The sequence below is a fragment of the Lutjanus erythropterus genome, chromosome 3 (assembly GCF_056507025.1).
Source record: "Lutjanus erythropterus isolate fLutEry1 chromosome 3, fLutEry1.hap2, whole genome shotgun sequence".
NCBI classification, from domain to species: domain Eukaryota; kingdom Metazoa; phylum Chordata; class Actinopteri; order Lutjaniformes; family Lutjanidae; genus Lutjanus; species Lutjanus erythropterus.
Window position 1 is genome coordinate 4,122,326 of NC_139319.1, and position 24,181 is coordinate 4,146,506.

The 24,181-nt window shown below is 39.9% G+C and overlaps 1 protein-coding gene across 1 annotated transcript; it reads right to left on the minus strand.

Moving 5' to 3' along the window:
• Positions 1-731: 731 nt before the first annotated feature.
• On the minus strand, positions 732-24,181 carry hoga1 (4-hydroxy-2-oxoglutarate aldolase 1). Its single transcript, XM_084714732.1, has 7 exons — positions 23,486-24,181; positions 20,757-20,885; positions 18,726-18,853; positions 17,275-17,409; positions 8,350-8,446; positions 3,406-3,539; positions 732-1,208 (listed from the first exon to the last, which is right to left on the minus strand). Exons 1-7 carry the CDS (start codon positions 23,700-23,702, stop codon positions 1,059-1,061), a joined length of 990 nt encoding a protein of 329 aa, XP_084570858.1. The 5' UTR covers positions 23,703-24,181; the 3' UTR covers positions 732-1,058.

Genomic DNA, 24,181 nt, shown 5'->3' on the forward strand with positions numbered 1-24,181 from the left:
ACATGTGTTGTCATCCACGGTGGTTGTTTTATTATCCAAAGGTTTTATCTTTCTTTAATGAACCAGTAATCTGAATTATAACCATCCCTTTAAAAAGAAAAGCTTTGAACCTGTTGAACTTTTTGATTCTGCTTTTTTGACACTTAAAATACCAGGATGTAAATGATTTCAGAACAAATCTCTATATTTATCATGCAACATAATAAATTTTGCACTGCACTGGTGCTCTGCATTTAGCCATGAATGAGGTGACTTTACATGTTTATTTAATAGAAACTGAAAAGGTTTATTAAATGTTTGGGGGTTTTTTTGGAGGGTGCTCGATCTGAGGCAGACCACTGGGAGCATTATTGGCTGATAACGATCACAGGGTCTGTTTGAAGCCTTTGATTTAAGTATAGAATTATTTATTTACTTAACTCTTATTAACAACTTTCTGGATGGAGTATAAGTATAAAATCACTTGATTATCATAAGATTTTATTTTACATATATAGAGAGATTTTTAAAAATCGTCCTATATGTAGGAATTAACAGGATATTGTTATGATTTAAGCCTAATTATTAAAAATACTACGGTGAAAAGAAGTGAGACAAAAATTAGGAACTTTCCTGTTTTAACCAATCTTTGTGGCTATTTGAATGTAGATTTCTGAGTTTATGAAGTCCTGTTGCAAAAATGCAGTTTTGATCAGCCTTTAAAAAGACCAACAATCAAACTATTTTGAAGGCATACTGGCTGATAAAGATCAGGGGTGTCATGATTCTCCAAATCCACAATTCAATTCGTCTATGTTATCAAGTGTGATATAACAGCCGGTAAGCGTAGCTGTATTGTTTTTGAAGGGTTGTTTTTTTCTTTCTAAGACATGCCAGACACATCGGAGCACCCTTACGGAGAGCTGTGAGGCAGCAACAGGTTCATTTTCTCGCTGTGTTCCCCCTCTGTGCCATCTCACACTGACACCAACAGCTCAACAGCTAAAAGGTTTCCAGGTAAAGTGAAGACACACACACAAACACACACACACACACACACACACGCCGCCCAGGTCACCTCACAGCCAGCCATTGGAAGAAAAGTCCCGCCTCAGCTGCTGAGTCTCTGCCTCTGTGAGCGGCTGAAGAGGTGATCGACAGGCGCCGCCGTGGAAACCAAACCACTCCATCGCCTGCTTGAGGGCGGGAACTCCCAACTTCCTGGTCACCTAGCAACACAGAGCTCCAATCAGTGTCCATACGCCCCCGACAGAAGACTGCAGTGTGGTTTCAAAGCTTTATCAATAACGAGCCTCAAAATCAGACATGTTTATTATTAGTGATCGATGTCCGAGCTGCAGCCTGACGATGTGCCACTGGATATCGGACTGAAGCTGGATTTTTAAGGATGCTGCTGCATGTGGAGGTGTTTGCGTGGTAAACTGATGCAGTTCAGGCAGTGACATTTAACACACCTTTGCAGACACATTTGTAGCCTGAAGCTAATTATTCAGCGCTGCTTCTGTTTCTTCACACATCTCGCTGAGGCTCAGACCTGCTCTGAGAACACAACTCTGACATTCAACTTTCTGCCGTGTTGTTCGGTGCCGACCCTCGTCTGATCTGGTGTCTGTTTCAGTCTCATGCACTGTGGAAGTTAGCTCAGGGCTTTTTTTTTCTTGAAACAGACTGTTTTTATCTGCTTTACCCATCTCTAAAAATGACAGGATCTCGTTTGTATTTTTATGATCGTCTTGTATGAGGTACTTATCTATAATCAGTGTATTATTTACAATAGATGGCAGTCGACATGCCACCAGTTTAGAGAAGCACGAGGAGTGCTGGTGTTGGAAGCTAACAGCTTGATTCCACTGGTTACAGCTGCACCACATCTGTCAGAGCTGATGGCTGCCATTCTACACAATGACTGTGATTCCAGCGGCAGATCTACAGCGCGTCCCACATGCAACTCTCTGCTCAGCATCTAATAAACACGCCTTTACAATTGTTATCACTCGCTTCTTAATTCTTAGTTTTTCTACTGATTTGAGGTTGCCAACTTTACATCTGGCCACGGACTACAGATGACAACAAACCCTTTGGCTAATTCTGACATATTTACAGTAATCTTTATTAATTGATATGCACTATCCCTGATAGATAGATGGAAAAATAAATAAATGGATGCTGCATCAAGGCAGACACAGTCGGAGACAGAAAAACAACAGAGAATTTGGTCAAAATAAAAGACGCCATGAAGACTTGTGATCATAAAAACAAACTATTTAACAACTTAGCCTACTTATCCATTTTAGAAGCACAAAAACCATGGAAAGAAGATCAAATCAACTAAATCTGAGCAAGTCAAAATAATCAGGCGGGCTGCTGAAACGCTGCTGGTAGGACATGCAGCCGTGTGAAGAAACCCAGAGGAAACAGCTGGTAAGCAACGTACTGCTCCAGCAAACGTATTTCAGCCACCTAACAAAAAAAAGATCAATATCAGCTTGAGTCTATGATAAATTTAAAATGTTCTCAGTTTTATCTCGCTGTCAGAGAGTTTTTTCCAACAGGAAACCTCTGTTATATAAGCCAAATAATCACAAAATACACAAAAACTCTAATCTATCACTGCTTAAATCAGTTAGTTATTGTGAGACTTTGGTGAATATGAACTGACCCTTTACGACACCAAAGTCACAAAACAGCGCAAACTGAATAACCGATTGAGGCAGCTGTAGACCAACAACTCCCGTGTTCTGCGAAACAAAATTACTGGGGTTTTTTTGGTGGCTTTGGAGAAACCGATATAACTTCAGTTTCCCATCAGTCTGGCTGTCAGCCAGCAGGATAAAGCAGTGAAAATATTCTAAATATAGCATAAAAAAAATATAATAATTAGGTAGCTAAAATACAGAACTACAGAAGTACCTTATACTACCCCACCTAAAAAAAAATCAGAACTATCCCTTTAAGTCTTTCATTTAGTCATTTTGTAGTTCTCACTGGTCCAGCAGTGTTTAAACAAAACACTTATGTAAAGGTAGAAGTGCTGATTAATAAGAGATTTTTAATTAGTTTTACGAGGTTATTTTAAAAAATCACATTCTCAGTGCCTGATGCATGAAAGGAGGAAGTTACTGTATTTCTGGACTCTTTTTTTCTTTTAGTTAAACATCATCAAAAGCAGACAATGAACCCACATCTTTAAGAATCAATGAATCAAAAAAAAATGCAGTTTCTTTTGAGCTCAAAACTATTGCGGCTTGTCTTTTCCTTCTGGGATTTCATGCAGCCCGGTGAGATTATTTTGGGCCGCTGATCAGTCCCAGGAAATGTGAGTAAACCTCCAGTCTGTCGCTGTTTGCGGGAGTTTGTCTCCGAGGAGCGTTTGCTCCGCGGTGCGGTGCAGCAGATGGTACTCACGGCGGAGTTGGGCTCGATGAGACGCTGCTGGAGGACTCTGGCTTCCTCCCAGCGACCCGACACGCACAGACGCTCCAGCTCACACAGCTCGCCGCCCAGCACGTTAGCCAGCGCACACACGCCGCCAACCGCACCTAGAAAAGCAGGTCACAAAGGGCAGTTAAAGGATCAATATAAAATACTTTTTTTAAAATCTGTCCCTTCAGGTATTTTTCATCTGAACCTCAACATCCTTTTCTTGTAACATAAATTATCAGACTCAAAAAAACAATATAAATCACAAGGACATTTGTTGGGGCCTTTAATGTTAATGATTTACGAAAGTCTTATTATATGTCAAAATTTCACACACATCCAAAGCATCGCCAAGAAAATATTAGCCCACAATTCATCACACGGCAACTCAGAAAGGGTGACCAGCCCTATATAGAACACTTCTGACCTTTCCATTATACTGGAGAGAAGGCAGACACCTCCAAAACCAGAATCATACAATAGGTAGGTAAGAAGAAAAATATGTATTTTTGATTTTGTGGTGAACTGTCCCTTTAAGGCGTGTGGGTTTGCCACAACCAACTGTTAGAATTTGATTTTGTCAGTGTTGAATTGAAGGCGGTGGTCTGAGAAGTCAAGTTTGATCAGATGATTGCGTGCAATCACTCAACTCAGCACTTAGTATGTTTAGAGTATGAAACGTTCCACCCGCCAATCAGGCGCAGCGCTCTGAAACATTAGCATGCATCACAGCACGGTAAGAAGCACTCGAGTCGCCCAAGAGGTCAGAGAATTTCATCAACCTACAGAGAACCATGAAATCCTTCACATGACGACGTGTGGAGAGAATTCAGTGTTCAAACAACTGAAGATAAACCTGAACGGAGAGGATGGAGGTGCGTTTCCTGCCTGAACATCCTGTATATTCCTCTTAAATAATATCATCCATCACTCTCCTGGTTTTTACACAACAGTCGCCAACAAACAGGCATAAATGATTTACTGCCAGCAGACATCGGTTTTAGATAGAAGTCCAGCGTTCCATCTTGTTATTTTTCTCTCCTGACAGATCAGCAGGCTGTCTGTTTTTTTTTTATTTACAGAGCAAGACACATTATGCATTTTCCCAGGCAACAGGATATCATGGCCTTTCAGTGTGACATCTCATTGTCTGCGTCTGGTGGAGGAGAAAAGCAGCCTCCGTCCGCGGCCTTGGAATTCTTGCTGTCGATAGACGAGCCAGCGGCTGCTGATGGGCGGATTTTCTGTCTGATTTATGTTTCTGTGGACCTGCCGCCGCTCGCATCGCGCAGCTGACGGCGACTTACCGGGCGCCGCTGATTGACGGGCGGGCGGGCAGGCCCCGCCTCCTCGCCGCGCTGTCAGTGACAGCTCGTGAACAGAGATGTTCAAAATGTCCAGGAAAGAGGACGAGCAGAGCCAAACGAAACAGATCTCAACCAACAACACGTGGAAATAGACAACATTAAACACCCTTCTGCAGATAATGCCGACTAAAAAAAAACATGTTTGATCGTTAGATCCGTGGGAAGAATTTGGACATTTGGACAGATTGCTTCTGACTGAAACTGATGTTTGGCCCTTTTTACACAGAGATCTGGCAATCTGATTGATAAATACACATTTAGAACGCACTGAATTCAGCATGATAGCACTAAAAATATTAGCCACCCCAGACTTTCTTTATAATTTATGGTGCAGTTTGATTGCTGCTACATCGCCCCTTTAATACATGTGCCGCCTCCTTTAAATATATTTTAACTTTTGGACTTAACAAGCCTCTGGAGTCTGTGACACATGCTACTAGCTAAGAAAGTTAGCAGACATAGTAGCTAAATGGAAATGAATTTTTTTCAGTGGTGATTTTAGTTACAGCGAGAATGATCGAACTTGTTGTAGTAAACTAGGTTTCATTACATACGAGTTCATGTGACTGATTGTTTAGTCAGGCCCCATGTATTTCCAGGAAAACGGAGTTAACACAAGCAAAAAGTTTTTTATGAATACATTTTGATTGTATATTTTACTGTGTTGGTAACCTGCTGTATAATCACAATATTAGACTTGAGGGCGAGCTTTAGGTCGGAGATATAGTTGCTTTCAACTGTGACGTCTGCCTCGCGTATCCCACGCCAATTTGGAGCGTCAGTCGTGCGCGTCCTCAAAATCCACAAGATGCAATACAGACATGACCTATAGGGGCAGTGTAGGGCAACAGGGTCAGGGGTCAGGAGATACGTCACCAGCAACAACAACGGCATAAAGTTTTGAGGACAGACTAATTGAACAAGTCTGCAAATCTTTACGACGTATCGTTGCTGTTACACGGCGGCAAACATGCCTGCCAAAACAGCAGGCGACAGATGACTTCAGTTTTGGAAGTCGACGTCGAAACATGTCGAAAACAAATGTCTCGAGACCGTTGGGTATGTATCTGTGGAAGATGATAGAAAAATGTAAAAAAAAAAAGAGCAGTTTATGGTCTGAGTTCTCTGATGTGCCCTCTAGTGGTGTTTTGCAGTAACACGCTTAGATTGTTTTGTATGGTAGAATTATTTTCAAAACGTAAATTCTTCCAATGAATCAATACATTTATTCTATGTTCATATTCATATAAATATTTATAGTAGTATCAGCATCAGGAAATTGTGCTCATAGAAGTTGAAAAACTGAATCTGCTCCAATTTACTTTAAAAAAAAATCATCCCACATTGCAGTAAAGTTATTGTGTGAGGTGTATGAAATGTTTTAAGTTTTCTTACTCCTGGAACAAACTTAAAGTCGTGGTTTCACTTTGGCTCTCCTTCACTAACTTCATGTTGGCAGCAGAACTGACAGTAAACATGATGAAAAATTCACTGTCACTCTGTGCATTTCCCTGCCACACGCTTATGCAAAAACATGCACGACTCCTAAACGAAGTACAGTTTCACAGAAATGTCTGGATAACACTTTGGGATTTTTCTCTTAGACGAACAGGAAATCGAGATTTTGGCGTCAATCCGACAATTTCCCTTTGACAGCCTAACACGACACAAGCAAGCAAAGTCTGCAGATTTGGAAACGTCACCGAGAACAGAAGTAGATGTGAGTGAACAGTCTTAACTTTAGAATCAAAGCTCTTCGCCGTGAGGCTCTGCGAGGTTTTGACTGACAGGTAGACGACCCCCCCCACCCCGCCCCCCCCTCCTCAGCACCATTGTGGGGAGAGTTGAGAGCATGAACTCGGACATCAAAACTTGAACATGCACTCACAGCATGGACATATTATCATTTCAATCACTCACTGGCGTTACATTGCTCTGCATTAGCTGTGTCAGTCACTCACACACACTCTCTCTCTCACACACACACACACACACAGCCAATTACTCCCATATTTCAGTTATGGAGATGAGAATATGTCAGGGAGCAAAGATCAGAGAGGTGTGGGAGTGCGTGTGTTTGTGTGTGTGTGCGTGTGTGTGTGTGTGTGTGGCACTGCGAGAACATGACTCATTAGGTTCCTTAGCATCATATTGATGCCTATCCCCTAACGTGTTATCTAATCCAGGCTTACAGTACACCGTACGTGGCCGTCATACCAAAGAGGTAGAAGACATCCCTTCATAACTCTGCTGTGAAAGATTGCTGAGGTTTGATGATTTACTGCAACTTTGCATGAAAGATCACACGCGTCTCCGCAGGACGAGGCAACTTTACTAAACTTGGGCTGATAAAAACGGGCCAGCTGTCCTTCACCCCTGAAAAGTTGACATTTTGGACATGCAAGGGAAAAAGTCTTTTAATGTGAAAATAAAGCTGCATAGAAAAAATTCTCTTGAGCACAGATGAGATAAAAAACATGGGTTATCATATTTTTCCTGGCATTAGTAATAATTATTGTATATTGTATATTAAATAGTGGATGGAGCCTCTGTGTCTATAAGATTATGAAATTCTTGAAACATACGTTCTTTCTAATGACCAGCAGGGGGCAACTTCACGGGCAGCAAAAAGAAGTCAGACTGTATGTACGCTTATGGAAAAATTTGCCTACTTCTCTCTTGATTTGTGACCTCAGTAAAAAGTTTCCTAATGAGTTTATAGCCTCAGTCGCTGGTTTCAGGTCTTCCTGAAGGCTCCTGTATTTTAGCAGTGACTATGTCTTATGTCTTCCTTGAGTAGGATGCTAAATCCAAAAGAAAAAAAGTTTTAAAAGACAATCTAGAATTTAATAGTTGTGGCTCCAAAGAGATTTTCTTGTTTCTTTTCCAACCAAAACTGTGTCTTTGATTGTAAAGGTTGCTGACCCCTGGATTAGGGTTAGGGTTAGCTCAAAGTTCAGTTCACACTGATTAAAATGAACTCATTCACATTCATAGTTCCCAATTCTGAATTTTGAACTAAGGTCACAGATCCAAAAATGAATAGTTCACATTAATTTCTTCCTTTTTTCAAAACTACACAAGGAATGATGATTTAAATGTCAATATTTTTAATTAAAACCACATAATTTTCAGGCACCAAAATAATAATAAAGCTCACTGTGACCAAACTTTGAAATATTTTTTTTTGCAGTTTCTAAGATTAAAGTTTATCTAAAGAAGAAAAGTAAATTATCTCAACTAAAGATTATAGGTCAGCAAAAAAAATTTTAGAGTGCAAAGTGAGTTTTACATTTGCCAACTGAGAAATCATGCAGCCTAAGTTATCAAAACACCAAAAAGAGAATTGGATATTTGTAAATTATGTGGAGGTTTTTTTTTTAATACTTGTAACTGTGCAGTGAGGATCTGAAAAGAAAGATATACAAAAAGACAACAAAGTCAACTTTTCCAATTTGGTTGGATAAAAGAAAACAAACAGTAGGGGAGATCACAGCCGGGGGGATGTGAAGGCTACCGCCCGCTGCCTGTGAGGAGCAACAGCACTGGAAGCGCGTCTTACCGACACAATAGGCCGCCATGAGAAAGCCAGCCGAGCCCGCCAGCACCTGGAAATCCTGCGCTTTGGTTTTGTGAACAATCAGACCGATCCGCGTGATCTGAGGAAAAGACACAGAAAGAAAGGAGAATGTAAAAAACAAGAAATCAGGACCGTTTCATTGTCGTCACTCCTCCCTGCTGTCAGGACTAATATCTGCTGTCTGTTTTTAATCCCAGGAGAGGACGTCACAAGAGACGATGACAAAGCCAACATCTCACACAAGGTAAACAAATCGCTCAAATTGAGATGAGCGCTGACTCTTCACATGGTGGAGGTTTTGGGAGGAGGGGATTGTTCAAGATCCCAAAGAGAAGAAGAGGAAGGAGGAAGAGGAAGAAGAAGAAGAAGAGAAGAGGAAAAAAACAGACAAGTCCCAAGTGAGAAAAAAAAAGAGGAATCAACTTCAAAAGAGGAGGAGGAGGAGGAGGAGGGAGGAGGAGGAGGATGGGAAAAGCTCATGAATAATTGATAAGCTCTCTATTTTGTTTTGCCTCTTTTAATTCTCTTTTGTCAATCCGGATATGAAGCGCAGAATCCAAATAAACCTGAAATGTTCAAAGGGAGCGTAAGAAAGATGCCTCTGCAGCTGCTCCGCTCATGAAGCTGAAAACTCCGCAGGGAAAACCTGCAGCCTCCAGTTTCGGTCTCCATCACCGTTACCAGGGAGGATCTATTTTTAACTGCCGGGTGTCAATCAGTTTCCCCGTATCAGTCATTTCAAACACGCAGGACTGTAATTGATCAGTCAGTCAATCAGGTTATAGCAGCCCCCGCTGGTCTCCTGAAAGCTTGAGCACTCTGGCTATTTTGATACAGCTCCCCAGTGGGAAAATAACATCGCAGCAAGAGTACCGTCTGCCCCGGTGACAGAAAAACACTCATTAGCTTTTATTTTTTAAGTCTCATTATTGTCATTAGTGTGCAGCGTGCAACTTGAGAGCAGAAGGGAAACTTAACCCTCTCCTGAAGACTGGGGTCTTGATCACCAACATTCAGATGTTTTTTTTTTTTTTGATGCCTCAGGGCAACACTGAGCAATACGGGTATAAAAACACAAAGAAAATACTGATTTCCATCACAATTATTAAGTAATAACAAGTAACGTAAGCATTAGATATGCATAAATGCTTTAGCTTTATTAGAAGATACTTTATGTTCAATAATTCAGCAGTAGCTTTGCTGCTACCATCGATTTATGGATGGTGATGTCGGTCCATCTGTCGGTTGGTCCAACACTTTGGTGCAGATTGGAATATCTCAACAAATATAGGATGGACTGGCATGAAATTTGGGTGGTCATGGTAAAGGATGTCCTGACTATTAAATGCAATTTTTAATTTAGACTAGATGACTAGTCTAACAGTAAGTCAACACTCTGAAAACAGTTAAAATTGAGCACAATTTATTAATTGATAATGTTAAACCGACGACGAAAAAAAATACTGCGTGTATTAAGAGTCATTTGAAGCCTTTAATCACAGTCTTCAAATACCAAATCGTATTATAAATGTCACTGAAATGTGTGGCACTTTTCATTATGAACTTCACACATCATCATTCAAAACACGGCATCAATTCATTAAATGCTTCAACGTTTCAGACAGCAGCAGCGGGATCACAGTGTCTGCAGGTAAACGACATTGTGGATGTGGCTACGCATTTCTCCGGTTGAGTGGTTATATACAGCTTTATTCTGACACAGCCTGCAGCCAAACTACATCAAGTTACTGATAAACTGCGCTGTTTACGAGCTGTCATCTGTCACACTTTGCTGGTAACAACATCTGGGCCATCGGGTCACTCGCGCCGGTAGAGAGGAGCTGCTGTCTGCTGGACCTGCAGCCCAGGCTAGTGGGTGGTGGCTGCACAACAGCTTAGAGGCAACAGCTAACTGACATTGTGCATGAATACAATATTGATAAGTAGTTTAACAGACTAGTATTTCATGTGCCAACTAGGGAGGATGGCAACGTTTAATATAGTTAGCTAATCGCGCACATGCCCAGAGGTTTAATCTAATCAACTCTGGTGATCCCCTGACTTCCCCTCTACTAACCAATAGGTCAAAGTTTTCAGAAAGACAAAAGTTTCAGGTCAGCACCAGGGTTTGTATACATTTTATATTTTTTAGACATTCATGGTTTTCAGAATATGTATCTTTATGACTTTAGTGAACCCCTGATTTTCCCTCTAACATCACCTGGGGTTCGTGTCCTGTAGGAAACCAATAGTCATCGTCAATCTGTTTTTAACTTACATACATAAGTTACGCAAGTTGATGTTAGTTATCGTCACTGCCCAGCGAAAACCACTGATCTCTAAAATTGAAACTTTTCAGGAGCTAAGACAAACAGCCACGTTTTCAGCTTTGTGGCGATGCATTTTTGTAAATGGTTTGTTTGGCTTAAGAAATAGGAGAATTGTCTCAAATCATAAAGGAGCACTCAAGTTTTAGTGATAAATTCAAAATCACCAAATTTGGGGATAAGTGGTTTTCACATTATATACGTTTTGTTGCCTGAACCTAAACATGTTTTTTTTATTGTTGTTGATAGATGTACTAGAAAACCTAGAACCTACTGGATTGTTGTTCAGCTTTACAGTACAGCAGCCCATTTTCCCCATAAGCCACTGTTATGAAAAAGACATCAGTAAAACTGTTGACAAAACACCTCAAACTGCAAATAAGGTCAAGGTAAATAAGGTCTTTTTTTACCACTAATTTCTGATCCATGGACGTTTGATATGTGACAAACGTGTATTTTGTGTTACATATTTTTAAAAGCCATTTAAAAATATGCAACATCATCACAATGTAAAGTCTACGGGCCGAGTAATAACGAGCAATTTATGTTTTCACATGAAATTTCTCAACAACCTTTGGACGTATTGCCATTATTTACTTGGCTTTACCCCCTCTTTGCCCCTGATAGTATGTGATTTTGAAAGAAGCTTTAGTCTCGTTCAAGTACATGTTATGTACCTCCATCATTACCTTTTGGTCTCTTGTTCTGTATGGAACCTCAGAAAGGATTTACTTCTAATCAAAAACAGATGGGCATCAAATGTGCCTGTGCATAAGAAATAAAATACATGACTACATGTTTTTCACTTCCTCCTCCTTCAGCCATAGAAGATGGCAAAAGATTGTACGCACTATAATAATGGCAACTATGGATGACTATTATTTTGATTCTATACGCTCTTCATCTCTGTTCATCGGCTGGTGAAACTCAAACTTCTCTGTAGGATCCATTCTTCCTGAATGCCAGCGTCCTCAAGGCCACTGTCTTTTCAGTGAGAAAGACCCAAACCACTCGCTCAGGTTCCTTTCACATAACACGTACCGGTGAATCTTGGCAGATAAGACTCAAAAAGAGGAGCCAAGGCCGCAGTTTTATGTCCATTACTGAGCTTGTTGTTGCCTAATGCTGGTGGCCAATGTTGCCTTGAAGTAGCAAATGGAAAATCACTGTTTACTTTTCTGCATGTAAAAATAAAATATATCTTTAAACCACCAATTATTCTTCTTTAGAGAGTCATTACAGGCTTATTACTTGTTATCAGTCGACAGAATACGTTGTGAGGGTGGAGACAACATCTTTAAGCTTTTCATCTTTATCAGCACTAAGTTTTAGTGACAACTAACAGAAAATTAGCAGCATTAGTTTGAGTCTTTTTGTGTCACATTTCCGTGACTATAAATGATCCCAGCTCTCTTGCAGAGAAAAGTAATAGCAGGCGTTTTAATTATTTCACCTGAGAGACGATAACTGTTCAAATTGAACAGGCAGGTTGAATTCAGTCGGTGTGTAAAGGCGACGATGGTGGATCGTGTGTTTGGCACATGCAGCAGGTGCACAGACTTTAACTGAGAACGTGTGTGTGTGTGTGTGTGTGTGTGTGTGTGTGTGTGTGTGTGTGTGTGCGTGTGTGTGTGTGTGTGTACGTGTGTGTGTGTGTGCGTGGGCGGGAGGAACAGGATTAAAGGAGATGAGGTGAGATGAGATGAAACTTTAATGATTCCTGAGGGTACAAGTGTTAAAGCTGCAAATATCTTAACTACATTAACACATTAACAGCTCTGCAGATGAACCGAGTGCCTTCTTGAAGCATTTTTCTCTTTGTGTCTTTTGTCTTTTAGAGACTTCACATTGAATTCAATTTTCATTTTAGAATTTCATTTGTCTGCAAATAGAAATTAGTTCATTATGTATCATTATGTATAGTTTATGTAACCACTATGTATATAATCTACAAATTCATATAAATAAATGCATAATGTTTAAACAATGCTTTAAAACGCATCCCAATAAAGTAATTTAAAGGGGCAGTTCACCCAAAAATGAAAATTCCGTCACTATCTACTAACTGTCGTGCCAATTGTTTATTTTGTTAGTCTGCAAACACTGCTGGAGTTTCACAGGAAAACAGTGTTACAGGATCTGCCAAACAATAGAAGTGAATGGTGACCAGTTTTCAAATGGAAAGAGGAAGAAGAAGAACAACAGAAAAACACAAAATGCCTCCATACTGCTCGTCTGGTGTAATCCAAGTCTTTCAATCCAAGCGTTCCCAGTTCTTTCCCCTCTATATCCAAAATTCTTCCCACAGCAAAATAAAAGTATACCATTATGCAAAGAATCTAATTTTTATTTATCTATCAGGAAAATTGCTAGAAAAATGCCTGAAGCAGGACTCAAAGCCACAACATGACTGAACCTGCCAGCTGAGCCTCTCCAAACCATGTTTTCACGGTTCCTCGGTATGTCTCATTCATTTATTCAGCAATGATCAGTTCTTCATCTGTCAGATCTGACTGCTGTAACTGTCTACTGATCATTAACATCACAATATGTCGTTACCGTAAAGATAAAATCGCAGTCTTGTGCGCTCAAAATAGAATCACGTGGAACCAGAAACAGTTCTGTTTCTATTTGTTGTGTCTTCGTGTTGTTGGTTTGTTTAAAAAGCGGCTGAGAACCATCTGAGGATCTCGTCGCTGTTTGATCCTCTAACGAGCTCTGCAAGTCACAAAACAACCGATTTTAAAGGAACAGTCCATTCAAAACCAGTGGTGGAAAGTAAGTACTGCAGTATTCAAGATTCAGCCTCACCAGATGACAGGAAACAACTATTTACTGTGAAGAAAACAACAGTTACGGCATCCTTTGTGGATGGATCCGTTGTGTGTGCATGTTTTTGTGTGTGTGTGTGTGTGTGTGAGTTGTGTTGTGTGTGTGTGTGTGTGTGACCTCACGAGTAACTTTGTCAGATTGCACCTAAACGATGCACTAAAATATGTTTCTGCAAACATCTGAGAGGAGAAACAGGTGATGCCGTAACGGGATCTTGAGCCATCTTTGATCAACACCGTTTGACAGTTTGATCTGAGTTTTTTGAGTCTCTGTGGGAAACCAGAGTCAAAATTGTGGCCTGCTGGTCACAACTCTACTGCAATCTCTAGTGGAAGTAAATGTAGCATACAGCACCTTTAAGTATAATTTTGTGGTGCCTTACTTGATTATTTCCATTTTAATTGACTCATATTCTACGTCTACTTCTAGTCCACAACACCTCAGAAGGAAATATTGTATGCATGAGATGACAAGTTATATTAATGAACAAGAATCATTTAAACATCTGGAAAATGAACATGACTAATACTATTCATCCATAAACCTTGAAAACACCTGGATGATTTCTTGATCTTGGCTCTGTGTCACGAGCTGTTACTGGTTTTTGTTTTATGCTGTCAGCTCATTGTGGTATTAATTAACACAAAGTCACTTTAATCACCATTTTCATAGACTGCTGCCCTGACTGAGTTCAGTTAGTTATAAACAGTAATAACATAACCAGCAGTTATAATGTAGCTAAGATGCATAACCTTCAGTTAATTGCAGGAGACTTTGGCCCCGTTTACACTTTGTATTAACAGGCATCATGAATGATCTTATCACAAGTGTACGGCTCTGGTGTGAATGAATCAAGACACACTGAGATCTGATCGCTCAGACGTGAAGCTGAAGAACTTATGACACAACAACAAGAAGACACGACAGGCAAAACTGATTGTTGGGATGTGATGATTGTTGTCTCACTTTGAAACGGTAAATAACACCTGTATGAAAACCTTTCACGTGCTTTGCAAAGGAAAAAGGCAATAAAGAAGCTTTTTCACACGGCAGCTTTTTCTTTAAATATGTTCTCTTGTCCCTGAAAATCCCTTTGAAATTTCCTTTATTCAAAATATATCAAGATTCAATTCCAGCTATCACCATCCCTACAAAAACTGAGACATTTTTTATTTCAGTCCACTGCCAAATTGCAGGAGTTGGTTGATTTGAATGTGTTTTGCCACTCATGTTCTGAATAATCTTTCTGCAACTTGTCTGCCTTCCTCAAATTGACCCATCACCCATTGTTTTCTGTGTTTGGCCTCTTCACGCCTACAATTGAGCAGGGCCGCTCTGTGCTTGAACTACACCCACGCCTCTGTCTCCCAGCAAGTGGACAAACATGTTATTTCCCAAATCAGAAATCCATTTGCAACTTCTTGCAAACACTTCCCACACAGACGAAAAAGGTATTAAGAGCTCGACAAGAGCAAACTGTTCTCTTTTTTCTAGCAAGTAACCCCTGAATAAACCCTGCAGGGAAAAAAATAAAAATAAATAAAAAATACACACACTTTAGTTTTAGGTTCTTCAACAGTCACCACTCTCTTGTCTGCAGCAGCTGGTTTACTGAAGCTCATGAACAAAGGAACACAGTTTCTACTGAATGTGCAGCATTAAACAATTCTACTTAATGCTGCCAAATTTGCACTGCTTTTTCTAATATTTTTGTGATAGTTTCGAGTGTTAGCTTTAATTTGTTTAGCTTTACTTTGTTTTGATCATTTTTGATACCGGGAAAAGAAAAGTCATTCTTTTGTCTGCATCAGGGGTGTCAAAGATACAGCCCGAGGGCCTAAAGTGGCCTGTCAAAGGGTCCAAGCCGGCCCACTGGATGACTTCGCAAAATGTGAAAAGTTCTGAGAAGTCCTTTAATTCAATTTTCCAATAAATTGCACTGTTATATTGTTGAGAGTGCACTTCTTTTTCTTAAGACATCTTATTTGTAAAACTTAATCCTGTGAATATTTTTAGATGACAAATGTTGTTTTTCTTTATACTGAAAAAAAGGGAATTGTTTAATGGTACTGGATATTATGCAATGGTTTTACTGGTCTGGCCCACGAGCTGAAATGAGTCTGACATCCCTGGTGGTCAGCATCATGAGTTTTCAACAGGAGGTCCGTGACCCGTAAAATAATCCAACATATTATTAGCAAAGATAAATCAGCCTATTTGTAAAGAAAACCAAAAAATTTAATTTAATTTACCAAACACTGAAAGGTCTAGCTACCTGCTAAATCACTGTGCGACACCTATCAATAGTTCTGAAGTAGTTAGCTGCATATTATTGAAACATATCAGACAATTAGCTGTATTATTATCCCAAATACAGACTCCAGAGAGTCTTGTGAGCCACAGTGGATCGTTTCATAACTTCACGAGAAAGAGGCTCTGACAACCTCCACCTCAGAAACACCGGCGAAGTGCAGAGTGTGAGGCTAACACAGCTAACATTAGCCAAGCTATAACTGCTGCTGACTTAGTACTTATGGGTAAGAACAAATGAGAGCAGATCTGAAAATATTACTGTAAAATATTGACTGCAAAATATCTCTACAACAAAATGCATGCTCATAATTTTAATATAAAAACTCCTGAGGGAAAAATCTGGATCTTTAGCTGCTAAATGCTCCACTATGTTCCTCAACGTGTCGCTAACTTTGTCTGTCTGCTGGTTTTGTGCAGAGCAGGTTGTGTGCAGCAGGTTTTTAGAGCTTTATCTCTGAAAACAGCTGCCTGCTTTGGCTGACAGTGACACTACGAGAGATTAGAGACAGATTTAAAGAGCTGAAACTCGTATAAATCTGTGTAGAGCTGAGCGGAGCTGCAGGTCACGCTGATAATTCTCTTTAGGTTGAACACTAAGAACAATACCATAGACCACACTGTCATTTGATAAACTGCTATTATAAAAAACATCTGGTCCAGCTGCTTTTAATAGCTTCCTGTGTTGAGTTACACAGTTTTTGTTAACAAGTGAAAGCGGATGCAAACAATCACTGTACGGCTCCTGCTGCAGTAAATAACTGCAGTGATTCTCTGCTGGTTTTACTTGTGTTCATGTCGGCGGCGGTTTGTGGACTGTAGTTCTTTTTTTCCTCGCTGTGAGAAATTCTCGATTCTCTGACTGAGTTACGAGTGGGAGGCTGACAGGAACAATTTCCGCCACTTGTGATGAGCTGAGCCTTAATCTAAGAATTAACGTTTTGATTCGCTGCATGGTCTCTCCTGTGCCACCACCCTCACAATTTTTTTTGCTCCATCACTACTAAAGATCTGATATGAGCAAATTCCTTCATTTTCTAAAATCCTTTCATCAGTTTTGTTTTCTGGTGTAATGAACAAAACTGTCCCAAACAACAAATGAAACACCAAACTTTTGTTTGTTATCAAGGTTCAGGAGTTTTTAAAAGTCTCTTAAATACTTTTTGCTGACGTGGTTGGAAAATCAGTTCTCAGTGTTTTTTGACCTCAGGACATGTCGTCCAGCTTCGTCTGGTTAATATCAAATAGCTTCATGCAAACGAGATTCAAACCCTGATACATTACATAGAAATCTGCAGCCCTGTCGGGTCAGCTGAGCGTCAGCTGAGCGTCTTGACACGTACACAGATAATGTTTCTCCACCTGCAGCTGATCAGAATTTCTTCATGACCCACAGATCACATGGAAAAAAAAAAGATGTTGTGAAAGTGTTTCTTACGTCTCCTCCGCTGTCTTTAAGGCCCAGGATGTTCGGGTGCTGAGACAGCTGCGTCACGGCGTCCGGCGGCAGCTCCAGGCCCGTGTTGGCCGGCACGCTGTACAGAACCACCGGCACCGGGCTGCTGTCCGCCACCTGCAGGGGGAGACACCGAGACATCAGTCATCAGTGAAAGTTTCATGTTTTTATCACAAACTTTCAACTCAGTTTCTCTCATTTATTCTTTATACTCTTTAACTCTGATCTTACCCTTAAATTGATCAGATTTTTACTGCAGTTTCAGTATATAACTCTTAAAATAAAATATTAAATCACATATTAACATTTTGCTGTAATATTCAAACCCAGTGCATGCTATAGCCACACTCTCCCATTAAATACAAAGGCTGTATTCTAGATCAGTCATTCCCAAAGACTGGCTCGTGTCCCACAGGTGGGTCACAGGAGATTTTATTTGGGTCCCCAAAAAAATAAAACTATGGAAAAAAATATGTATATTGTTTTACTAATGAGAAAAAAAAACAAGTCTGCGAATTCCACCTAAATACACTTATTTTGTTTCATTTATGAAGTGGGCTACAATATTCTGCACTGTAAAAGCAAAAAAGTTGAGAAAATTCGAAATGTCGAGGCAACTTTGATAAAGTTTTGAGCCCAACTTAAATTCTTAAGTTTTAAAAAAGTTTTACCACCTAACAGTGATTTTTTCTTTACTTTTCTTCTTTTGAATCTTTGAGTTTTAGAAACCCCCAAAATGTGTATTTCAAAAACTGAGTAAACTCTGTGTTTTTCTGATAAGAGGAAAAAACAACAACAAGATGATCAGTTAATTCAGCCTAAATTATTTTACTTTTCATTTCTAAAGTTTTAATGTGTGTGTGTTTTCAATTAAGCATCAAGATAATATACGGTGAGGCAGTAAAAATGGTCAGAAATGTTCATTTATGCACAAATGAAATCTTCCTGATATTTATTTATAAGGCTAATTGTGATTTGGGTCACAATGGTTTGTCTTTTTTAAAAAGTGAGTCCCTGGAAAAAAAAGTCTGGGAAACAATGCTTTAGATTACACTGAAAATTAAATACTCTTTATAATCTATTTAGGGTGTTACACATTTTTCATTTCCTTTTCAAAACTATTACACAAATGAACTTTACATTTTTGTTAAGCATTTTTTCTAATCTTTATTTTTGTAAACAACAAAACCAGTAGATTTTAAGTTAATCATGGCCAAAATTACATTAAAACGACATTAATTTGTGTCAAAAATATGTACTGTAGGTCATATGTCTTGTACCTGTGGACCAAGGTAAAATTTATGAGCAGTGAAAACATTTCGTCCCGCCCTCATTTCTTCAAAGAGCTGGTAAGACTTGGCTTTAGGTTTTAGGATTAAGGTTAGTGTAAGGTTTAAGGGAAGGCGAGATCGTGTGTCTGACTGTCCGCTGACCTTCGTGAAGTGCTGGATCAGAGCGCGGCTGTCCATCTTGCCCTTGTAGAAGCAAGGCGTCACCACGAGGACGGCGTCCGCTCCGGCCGCCGCCATCTTCTCCGTGAGCTGGACCGTGGCTCTCGTGGCTGAGCGGACGAAAAGACGGGGTAAACAACTTTACAGACGAACACGATACGCTCGGCTTCTTTTATCTGCACTTTTGTAACCTCACAATGCTTCTGGGGAAAAAAAAAACAACCTTGAAATCAAGACGAGAGAGTTAAAGGACCGGAGGTGGAAAAGCAGGAGGCTTTATACTTTTTCATTTTGCATTTGTTGTGGCTGTTTGTTCCCTCAGTTCAATGCATTTCTATGGTACATATTCATTTTTAATACACCTTCTATATGTACACTTACTGCATTGTGTGCGCTCATATACAAAGCCTCAGTATATACTCCATACATACGCCTTCTTTCTCCTGCTTAGGAAACTAAACACAACAACCTTGACCTCAGCTACACACAGTGTGTGAACAGTAAAGAGGAGCAGGAGGGACAGACACACAGAAAGACCGACTGTCAGTGAAACAAGACCACGGACAGAATGGCTGGAAAACAGACCTTGGATTTAAAATCAGTCCAGTGACTTTTCACAGATTAAAGGCCAACAGGCATACAATTTATGTGACGAATGCATCCATAGATTGTTTACTGAATAAACATCTGTGAAATAATTGATATAGTCCGAGCCGAGGAGGTTTTTATGTCGTCAGTGAATGGAGGGAGAAGAGGAACTACAGAGCGAGTTAATGAACATCTCTCTGCTCTCTATAAATGTTCATTGTGTGCTATAGAACTGGACAACCAGTAAAATTGTCACAGACTCCATTTGATTTCCATTATCAGCTCATAAAAAATAATAACACCACCAGCGCAGCTCATAATGAGATCAACACAAGTGTTGGAAACAGGCGTAGGATCAGTTTAACTTCACAGCAGTCCACACGTACAGGTTTGAATTGTCATTGTGTTTGTCATATATAGCTCAGAATAAACAAAAATGCAACTAAAGCAGTCTGCTTTACAAACTGCTGTCGAAAGTTTTTATTTTCTTCCATTTGTGCTTCAAAATCTGTGTTCAGTCTGAATAAAATGATTCACACGGATGCCCCTAAGTGAGCTTGAACAGTTGATCGAAATTTTATCGAAATCGCAACGTGGCCTACGAAAATTTCCAAGTCGCAGGAGACGCAATATGTGTTGAAGGGATAGTTCACACAAAAATGAAAATTCAGTCATTATCTACTGGTTTATTTTGTTAGTCCACAAAAAAAAAACACTGTTGGATTTTTTTTTCACAGGAAAACAGTGTTGCAGAATCTCCCAAACAATGGAAGTGAATGGTGACCAGTTTTCAAACTCAAAAAAAAAAAACAAATGAAAAAAAAACATAAAATGCCTCCATACTGTTCTTCTGGTGTAATCCAAGTCGCTTCAAATCCTGACGTGCTGTTTGCACACCGTCACAACACACACCGAGTTCAGACAGTGAGCATGTTCACATGAAAGGTCTACAGTGATGATTCAGGCTAAAAACATGGTGTAAATGGCGCCTTTTTGGGTCAAATTTTAATGTTGCGGCTTACAGACACTTGAATTACACCACACGAGCAGTATGGAGACATTTTGTGGGGTTTTTTTGTGTTCTTTCTTTACATTTTAAAACTGGTCACCATTCACTTCAATTGTACTGGATTTGGCTGCACTATCACTTTAAGAACAGGTGAAAACAGAACAGGTGAAAAAGAAAAGGTTCTGCCAGGATATTTTTTATCTGAGTTTCTTTTGTGAAAACAGGTGAGAACTATAAGATTGCACTATAGCGTATATAGTATAGCGTTGATCTCTGCCAGGCAACGGATGGTGAAGCACCTACTGCAATGCAACCACAACTGGCAGATGCAACCAACAGAGAATTACAAAATTTTGGATTAATGATTTTGCACACATAATGTGTTGGTATTGTAACTCTGAGAGAGAGAAACTTACATTCACAGCCTGATCCGGCCATCAGCAGCTTGTCCTTCGGCAGCGATCGTCTGACCGTCCTCACCACCTCCACCCGCTCCTCCTCCGTCAGGTACGGATACTCGCCGTTGGAGCCCTGAACCACCAGACCTGCAACACAAAACACATCAGACCCTCCGTGTTACGTCTGCAGAGAGGTCAAGTTATCCTCTCAGGTTCATCTGTCTGATCGTCTGTGACCGACCGACCGCACAGTGACCGCAGAGGCTTTAACACGGTTAAATACTGTACATTAATAATATTGTGACTATAATGGTGATACCAGAGGTGCTAACAGGAGCGGTTGTGTCACAATAACAGCTGCAGCTGCAGTGTTTAAATAGTACCAGCTGCTGCGATGACAAATGTACTCATTTGTAAGCATTTTAAAAACTGATATTTTTATATATTTTCACATATTTGTTTATTTCAACTTTAAAAAGTGAGAAGTCAGAAAATATCACAATTTCACTGTATTACAGAAAACAGAAGGGTTTTTAGGTTCAACAGATGCTTCATTATAATTTTACAAAATATTATGTCCTGACAGACATGAAACCATTTTTTTAATGAAAGTTTGGAAATACTTCAATACTGTCAATAATATGGATGCAGCAACATATCAAATGCTGCAACAAAGAAAAGGTCTCTGTATCACCCCAGACTGTGACGATATCTGATGATATTACATGAATAAATATTCTGTTTAATTATTTTTATTTGATTTTATAAAGGACTGCTACTGACTGCTGCATGAGGATCATTCATGATCATTTTTTTTGCACATGCTTCAATCATTTCTGGCAACATTTATTTTATCAAAGAAGGAAAGCAGAAGCACTTTGACAGAAAAAAATAATACTTTCATGCATTTTTATTAATAATATTGTGATAAATACTGTATTATGACTTGTTTATCTCGGTAGTGTCATACCTTGAGTTTTTGGTATTGTTCCATTCCTATTAGATAAGCAGCTGTTGCTCAGTGTGTGCACAGCCATTAGTGTGTGAACGTGTGTGTGAATGCTTGTATGCGTCATGTACTGAGTGGATCGAAGGACTAGAAAGCCTCCATACAGATGCAAGTCCATTTACAAAGTATAATAATAACCATCAATTTTCATCCCGTGGTATACTGTGAAACTGGAATCCTGCTGCAGCCACACTTATAACTCTAAGTACCATGTCTAAGTAGAAACAGTGGCGATGACAGCAGCAGCATTAATGACAATCTGACAGAAAAATCCTGTGTGAAATTTCATACGATGGTGAACCGAGAACAGCAGGAATCTCCATATTTGAGACGCACAAAACAACATTTTCTGACATTTTTGCATTCGGATTACTTGAACGATTAATCAAGGGCAAACGGGTTATCTTACCAAATTTAGTAGCCCAACATGGCTTTTTACTTGCCCTGGGCAAGTACACAATCCTTATTGTTGAGCTCTGAATATGAACATACAGGGATGATAACAACTGATCGATCGACTGGTCATTAAGAATTTGATCAGTTAATTAAATTTGATCACTCTATGATCAAATGAAGATCTTTCACTGAATTGTTTGGTATGAGCAACATCTGTATTTTTTTTTTAATAACAATTATTTACTTTATTGATTGTTAATATTACCAATGATTCATTAAAGGGATAGTTCATCCCAAAATGAAAATTCAGTCATTATCTAGTTTAGTTTTTTTAGTCCACAGAACACTGAAATTTTCATATATACAGTTTTACAGGAGACCACAGTAAGATCAAAAAGTCTGGAGGAATAGGAATGGAATGGGTTCTTGTGATCAAGGACACAACTTGCATTGTAAAGCCACAGACTAAAAGGGGAGAGTGGTTGGGGGACAACTGGACTCTCAGCAGAGACACTCAAATTAAGAATATACAAAGAATCACGCTAAGATAAGAATAAAATTACCAAGAAAGTATCTATATAAAATATCTTCTTCCACATCGCCGTTCACCTCCACTGTTTGAGAGATTCTGCAACGCTTTTTTCCTGAAAAACTCCAGCAGTGTTTTGTGGCCTAAACCCGACCTTCAATCAGCATGAGGGCGAACAAGATAACAACTAAATTTTCATTTTTGGGTGAACTATTTCTTTAGGGAAAGTGCTCACTACTTGGAAATCTACTATATACAAATAAGTAATCATAGTAAAAGTAAATCCAATAATAATAGTGTTAGTAGTAGCAGCAGCAGATGTATATTAGCTATTAGTAGTTTCAGTAGAACTGATATTAGTAGACAATAGTAGCAACAAAAAGCCACCAGAGGGCGACAAACACCTGCAGGCCAGGAGGTGATTTTGCGTTTTTTCCTCCTGCTGAACTTTGTCCTCTCTGTCAGGTCCCTAAACAAACACTGACTGACTGACTGACTGACTGTCGATGAACCCCTGAGCAGCAGGTTTTGCAACAATGAGGTGACTTCAAAAAATGCCCTGATGTCCTAAATACTTTGAGGTTTTATCATACACATATGCAGACTACAGTTTAATTGTTTTTGTAAAGGACACATGCACCTGATACTTTATGTAGTTAATGATGATTAAGTTTCACTGCTTCCACATACTTTAAAAGTTTTTAAAAGTTTTAGCCAGAGGCCTCTCATGACCTCTGCACCTCAGATTCCAACTTTGAGAACATTTCTAGACTCCTCAGGCCTCTCAGAATCAGTTTGTGTCTCGGGTCTGACCTCTAAAAGGAATCTTGTTATATTTCTGCAGGTTCTCCTCCAGTTTCTGGTAGTCCACGTCCTCCTTGGCGGTGAACGGGGTGGCGATGGGCGGATAGATGCCGCTGAGGTCCAGCCTGGCAGCAGCAGATGAGTAGCTCTGTGTTGGTGTCCATGCTGACAGGTGTCCTCCTCTGAGCAGGGGACTCACGGCTCTGCATGCCCGGACACACAGCATCGTGAGGCGGACAGGGTGACCGAGCAGCTGGCTCTCTGTGCAGCTGGGACTGTGTGCAGCTGCTGCAGCCGAGGACGGTTAATCACTAACCTGATTCTGTAAATATTCACCAGAAATCTGTGATTTCAGAGCAACTTTGAAACTGTCCAAACTCTGGACGCTGGAAACGACTCGGGTTGTGCACAAGCGAGTTTGCAATCGGCCACGTTTTGCTGTGCACGGCGATAAAAATGAGCGTTTTTCTGCCAAATCACATGAAAACCTGCAGGTGGAGAATATCGTCCAAATGACACCTGATTGAAATAACTGTTAAGCGTAGCAAATATTGATTTTGATCACGCTATGTGTGTGTGTGTGTGTCATCAGGCAACGTATTCCGGAGTCTGCAACTGATCCAAAGCCCCGCCCACCGGCAGTAAGGGATCATCAACCACAAGTGAGCACGTACAGGACGTCAGGAGGACGTGAAGGCAACTAAA